The sequence below is a fragment of the Buceros rhinoceros genome, unplaced genomic scaffold (assembly GCF_000710305.1).
Source record: "Buceros rhinoceros silvestris isolate BGI_N320 unplaced genomic scaffold, ASM71030v1 scaffold22319, whole genome shotgun sequence".
Taxonomy (NCBI): domain Eukaryota; kingdom Metazoa; phylum Chordata; class Aves; order Bucerotiformes; family Bucerotidae; genus Buceros; species Buceros rhinoceros.
In genome coordinates, this window is record NW_010433580.1 from 4,578 (window position 1) to 11,766 (window position 7,189).

At 43.1% G+C, this 7,189-nt stretch overlaps 1 protein-coding gene across 1 annotated transcript in view; it reads left to right on the top strand.

The window, feature by feature from the left end:
* The first annotated feature begins 366 nt into the window (after positions 1-366).
* LY86 (lymphocyte antigen 86) overlaps positions 367-7,189 on the top strand; it is a 21,403-nt gene continuing 14,580 nt past the window's right edge. The window contains exon 1 of the mRNA XM_010144173.1: positions 367-487. Within this exon, the coding sequence (XP_010142475.1) occupies positions 367-487 (121 nt within the window). The remainder of the gene's footprint in view (positions 488-7,189) is intronic.

Here is a 7,189-nt window from a genome sequence, read left to right on the forward strand (position 1 = left end):
CGATTTGGACCGCAGTGTTTTGTGGCCAGAAGGGCTGAATAAACCTGTCTGAATTCTTGAATCAAATGCTTCGACTCCAAGAGAAGACACTGGCAGCAAGAGAAAAAGTCTGCTGCACTGTACCAGCAGGTACTGAGGGCGGGCTGAGCCATGCAAATAGGCGTGATTAGCTCATTTGTCATTAGTTTAAGCCAACATGAAGCAGAAAGCAGAAGTCGGAGCATACGGAAACGGCACCCTCCAATTCTGATTAGCCTCTTGTGAAGCTAAGGCAGCACTGGCTCACTTAACCGTTCCGCAGGAGCGCATGTAGTCACTCCTGTCTCCCGTGGGGAAAGAAAGAGACTGCAAACTGCCACCACCACCATGAAGACATCGCACACTCTTGTCCTCACCTTAGTCCTGCTTTACATCAATGCCAGCACAGAATGGCCGATGCACACAGTCTGCAAAGAGGACAACCTGGAAATACACTACCAAAGCTGCGGTAAGAGTTGTAAGATTTCCATTTTCCTTTTAGCCGGGCAATAAAGTTGTTCTTATGCACTGAGAGAGGTTTGTGAGCCAGGCAGTGAATGGGAGGGTTGCACTCCTAAGCCAGCACTGCATTTTGCAGCTAGAACATTTTTAGTCCTTCAAGTATAGCTGGTTCAGTCAATGCACACACACACAAATCTAACTGTATTTAGGTAGAAGTAATAAAGAGGAAATCACATAACAGAATTCAGAATAAAACCCAGGTGTCAAAAATCAATTTCAGCATGAAAGAAATTACTAGGATTTTTATCTTCAAGTTAGATTAAAAAAAACCCAGAGGAATGCCCTAGATTTTATCTTTTTTTACCCCTGGGCTGACACAGACTCTTCAATGCACCGATCTACAATTTCTCTAATGTGTGGTGATGTGCTTTCTGTCCTCCCACTTGGCAAGACACGGGACACAGCTTGACCTGGAAAGGGTTCTGATCTCCACCATCGCCACGGAGCTTGGCAAGACTTCAGCAGCACTTAAGAGATGTTTCCCAGGGACCATAGGGTTTTGTTTGTCCTTTAAATCCGTAGAGAAGGAAGGAACCAGTGGCACATCACTGAAGATGAATTCACTGAACGGTGCCTGCTTTCCACCTCTTGCTTTGAGGCCTTGTGCCTCTCCCATTGTGCTGATCTGCTTTACAACCGGGACAAAGGGAATTAGAGTCACGGAGCCTCATTCAAAAGCAATTCATGGCAAATGAGCACCCCAGAGTTTGTTTTTCCAATTCATTCTGATACGAAGGGCTTCCCAGGGGGCTTTTTCTCCCCTGTGGTGTTCATGCACTTTTACACACCCATTAAAATAAAGCCAATGAAGGACAAGAGAGGTAAATAAATATTTGTAATGCTATTCTTTACTGGCCTGCTCCCCGGAGACTAAAGCCAGGCTTCACATATTATCAATGGGTATACTGCATTAGGAAAATATTTAAGTAGATACTGAATACAAGCTTTGATATTCAGTGTATACGTTAATTCTGTTCCCTCGACAGGTCTCAGTTAGCATGAGATGCTGTGACACAGAAGCACAGGCTACAGTTTGAGTCAGTTTGAATGATGAAATCTGCTGAGCATGTGTCTGACTGACACGGCTTCTATGCACACCACTGGCCTAGCAAACAAAATACATTGGTTTAGAGCTTGTGTGTCACTTACTCTGGTTTGTCATGCACAGAAAGGTAAGAGGTACATTATCTGACGAGAAAATCGCAGCTTGAGAAGCACAAGCCAGAGATCATACAGGTCAGGTCCCAACGCTGAGAGAGTTTTCCTGTTTTCCTGGACACAGTTATAAGGCATGAGAAGATTGTACAGGTGAGGAAACAATGCAAGAATTAAATCAGATTCCTTGTTTGAAGCCAGATTTCTCTCTCCTTTCCAGCTCTGGGAGATTCAGTTGCTGCAACACACACAGTTGCTGTCACAATATTCTGCCCTGCGTTTTTCCAGAGGCTACCACACATGGAGCATCAGACCAGGGTGCACCATCTGCATCTCTAGCGACCATAGGTAGTTTACATAGAGCAGAAAAATTCAAGGTGTTTTGGGCTGAATCCAAAAATCTACAGGTGTGGGGGGATAAATCCAGATACACTAGCCTCGTTCCCTTCAGAGAAAGCACTGCTTTTACTGAGCTCGCTGGCAAGCTCACAACAGTGCCAAACGAGCAGCTCACCCTTTCAGGAGAGGGGAAGCTTTGTCCCCACTCTATTTCACTGTAAACTACAACTAGATGGGAGGGCAGAACATAAGCCTTGATCTTTTCTTCTTCCTGCTCCAGTGAAGATGCCAGAGGATGACACATTTTTGGGATACCACGGCCACAGTGAAGTATCTAGTATGAAATCTTGGGTAAAGGATTCCCTGCTGGCTTCAAGTGGGTCGGGATTTCACCTCTACTTTTGTTGCTATAAACTCCAGGATATTATCAGTGAATCAGGAATGAACCAAGTAAAATTTAAGGAAGTTGACTAAAATTCTCTGAAGTACTTTATTTCTGGAGCTAAATGCTCTCTATCTAATAGAATTCTGTCTGAGCATTTAAAAGGGAGCTAAGTGTTCAGTTTTACATTGAAGTTTATCAGATCCTCTCCTATAATGCAGTAGAAATCTGACTAGAGACTGAAATATGAGTTAATGTAACTGTGAAATGTAGAAGAGAAGCTCGGGTGGATAATTCAAGACAGTCAGAGAAAGTGTGAGTAGTCTCCTGTACCCAATTCCCTGGTGCAAGCACTTGCCCTAGCTGCATCCTGCCCCTATAATGCTTAAGACAGAGGCATGCATCAAGACCTCATCCTCCCCCTGTGCTCTGGATCCTTTAAAAAGACCCCCATTCCCACACAGCCACATCAGACTAAGCATTCAATTACCAGGACCCCCAGGAATGCATCAAAAGACAGAGCTGGACAAGACTCTCTTGATCAGTATCATACACTTGTAAAAAATTTAAAAGAAATTCTCGGCAGCGAGTCCATAGCGAGAAACTCAGCCTGTGAGACAGGTGATCTAAAAATAAATACAGTATGCTGCCTCCCTTACATAACCAAAGGAGGCATAACACTGAGACAGTCTATAAATAGCAAGACATTTCCCATCAGTGCTACTCTAACGACCACAAATCCCTTTAGAAACCCAGGCAGCAATCTCGAGATACAAAGCAGCACAAGTTAACATCTCTGAAGGAGAACAGAACCGTGACAGGCAAGTCTGTGCAGAGACATGAAGAGAACCTGACACGCAGGTACCTGATTCCTACCCCTTTCAGTTTCACAGGGATTTTTACAGTAATAACACTTTTGTCCTTTCCAGCTACATTTTAGAAGGCATTTGTCTGGGAAGGCAATGGTAGTGAAGAGCCCCGAGCAGGTGCCAGGGCTGCGTCAGGCCACTGTCACGAAGCGCAATGCAGTGAGAGACTACAAAATACAACTCTTCAGCACATCTTCCAGCGCCTGCTAACAGAGCATGCTTGTAAGCCTAATCGTCTTAATTAGCCATGGAAACATTCTTACAAATGAGCGTTCAAATGGGGGCCTCCTCACAGGGTAAAGCAAGTGACTACTGCTACAGACACATGAAAAACATTTTCCAACTATTTTTACAGCTCTCTCTTGAAATGTTAGCTGGGCCTACATCAGCAAATCAGCATTTAAGAATGGCTGCTTTTGTTTCAATGAGCAAACCCAGACCAGTATGCTCGGTGATTATTACAGGTCTGCGTTTAGATTAGGACTTGGGAAATGTCAGAGCTGCCTGCTGCCTGACCTATAGATTCCTTGACAGTGCAGAAAAGGTTGCCAGTAAGGCAGAAGGTTCTTAGAAAGGGTCTGGAGAGCATCATTAAGGAGTTTGTTTTCTGTGCAGAGGAGTAAATAATACAGAATTTCAGGGAGATCTTCAGAAGAGTCAAAGCAGTAGAATTTGAAGACAATATCTCGAGAGATACTCACTCGGCATTATAAAACACCGGTCAGACCATAAGGGATTTTTTTACAATCATCACAGACACATACATTTCCCAGTTCATGTTTGACTTTGCTTTTTCTTCTTTTCTTAACCGAAACAAGGTTAATAGTCGTTAGCTGAAGTTTCAGGAGATGGAGCAATCCATCAGTATTCATTTCAGCCTCCAGAACCAGTATGAAACTGGTTGCACCCTTCTTTAAAAGTTTCATACCTGCATATCTACAGATTTAAGAATGGTAATACATATTTAGGGATATGGGTAACTATTTGCTTTAATTAATGGCTTCTGCTAGACAAAGAAGCAGGGCCCTATGGTCGTCTAGAGAATTATTTTTACATGCCAATGCTCTTCCTAAACGAAGGAAAGTCAGACTGAACTTATGTCCACTGAGCTCTGTGACTGCTTGTCTAGCTCTGTGTCGCACTTGAAGCAGGTCATTTCTACAAAGCTTTTTCCTGCCCTATACTGGCACGGAGGAGAGGGCTGCATGGCTCACTTCAGTACAAGCTTGCACTGGATTGCATTTATAGATAGAAAAATTCTTGTTTATATGGATGTTCTTTAAATGTGTGAGCTCAGACTGGGATCTCCACTAAAATGACCCCTCGAATTCAGCGGGGTTATTCTGGTGTAGAACCTGCTCTGTTCAGAGAGCACAGCATAGACACCCTCCTGTTAAAAATTCCTTCCAAGCAGAGGAGGGTTTTTAAACACTTAGAGACTGATAGACTGGTAACATTACAATTTTCTGAGGATTTGTCTGTCCAAACTGGATAGTTTCAGTCTCACTAGGGCCCCCCTCGCTCTCTCAGCCCACCATATCCTTTCTCCTGCATACTGAGAACAAATATACTCTTTCTTTTTAAATCCTCCTTTTCCTTTTTTAGAAATAGACCTGTAACAGCCATCCCTGCTCAACGACCAATACCTGCATGTAAACAAACCTGCTAAATTATCATCTTTGTAGCACTAACTCAACAGCACACTTTCTGTTTTCTGGGTCAGCCATTGTTACTAGTCCTTTTCCCTCCCTGGTCACACACCTACATCTTTTAGTTAAAGGATATAAGGAATTGAATAACTTCAGCTGGCAATTAAAAGTCTGCAAAAAATTCTCACTTCATGCATCTTCAGGACGAATGTTCTTCTAGACGCTTGGTAAAAGAAGGTTCTTTTTCCATTATTCTTCAGTTTTTTGGCAGACTGATTGAGTCAGACTTACTAACCCATCTCCCTCAAGCAGTCTCTTGCAATGGCTCCTGCTTCTAAATTATTTCAAGACACAGGATGCCAACTCCCCTCTGATCTTTTGTTGCAGAGATAGCTAACGGGCGAAGAATCAAAGAACTTGAAAACATTTTTATTTGCTCTGTTCAAGCCATCCTAGTGCCATAGCCTTGCTGCTCTACTCATCTGGTACAGCTTACTGCTTCCCGGGGAAGGCCAGATGTCGATGTGCACCAAATCCTAACAAATGGAAGCTATCACCAGAATCAAGGTAGCACTGATATGAGTGCACATGCAGATATTCTTCTGAAGCCATGGTCCCTCCATGAATTCAAACTGAATTAAACCTGTTTCATTCTCCAGTTCATTAGAGAAGATTAAGCTTTCTTTTCCTATGTGACATATTAAGGTGGTTCTGGTTTAATTGTACAGCTTCTTTCAGAGAGGAGAGAACATTTAGCTAAGTTTTAAAATGTAAATGGTAATGAGGAGCAGGAGATAATTTCATACCTCCAAGGTATCCTGGCAAAAACCTTAGGTTCAGCATCTAGTCTTTGAAAATCAGTATTAATGCTTTCACTGAGACTAGTAGTGAAGAGAGTTAACCTCAGCTGAACTTTTCCCACCATGATTTACATTTTCCCATCTAATTTAGTTCTCAGATGTTTCCTCAGAGTGTTTGTTTCTTCAACAAATCAACAAAGAAATGAATGAATGAAGGTCCTGCACCATAGACTGCTAAAGAGGGTTGTTCTTGTGTGACAGCTCCTCCTGCTTATCTCCAGCTGCTAAATCTAAACACATTTCCCACCTACTGACTTCTGCCACATCTTCGGTGGTTGTAGCCACTAAGGAATCACAAATAGAAGGGGTAACAGCTGGAAAGGCAAGCCACAGGAAAATGTGTTATTCCTTCTGGAAACAAATGGGAGTCACACCTAGAAAACTGTATATTGCATTACAGTCGAGAAGTACTGTGGACGAGGCAGAACCAGCACTGGCTACTGCACACTCAATTTGAGTCTCTATGGAGGGAGTAGTCTAATATACTAAACACAGGTGAGTCACAGCTGTGATAACAGTTCAGTAAAAAATTGAGATTAACTTTCTGCATTACATAAAGTAAAAATTAGCAAAAGGCACATCCACTGCAAAGCTGGGAGCAAGCACAAACCACAGTCACAAGTGCTCCGGTGTAAAGCTTTCTGTGTAAGCATAGCAAGTATTGCTAGGCTTTCTTGATATTGCCACACCATCTCATCTAGAGCTGTCACCAAGGCCTCAAGATAGCTCTGCACCTCACAGTGCTTGCAGTTTACCAAAGAAAATAGAGGCAGGAGATTGGGTTCTTGCATTAATTTAACATCCATCAGCAAGAATATCCAGAATAACCTAAGAAAAATCAACACACTTCAGAAAAACGCAAAAAGGACCGCAGCATTATCATGTCTTGGTCATTGCACCAACTTCAGGGAGGATTATGGCAACCTGAAACTAGGGAAGAATAGTGGCCATCAAGGACAAGATACCTCAACACCCTGTACAGAACCACCACATACTGAATCCCAAACCTCTGATCTGTTCCGTATTTAACTGGACTTAACTGCTGGACTCGATGATCTTAAAGCTCTCTTCCAACCAAAACTATTCTGTGATTCTGTACCAGATGCTGCTTTTGGACTCAGGAGAACTTCCAGCTGCCAAAAGCTAGGATCTTGACAGTTACCACAAAGTAATTCAATGCACCAGTTTCCTCTTCACCTGAAGACGGATGGCTCCTGTCAAATGATGCAGTGGTGATCTGGCAGGCAGGAACCCAGCTAGTTTCCTCAGGGAGCATGCCATTCCAATTATAGCCTCCTGCCACGGCCCTGCAGCGGATTTTAACCCATCCTGGGAAAAAGGGAACATTCAGCCTGTCCATAGGCTGCTGATCACTGTTCGGGAAAATCAGCAGGA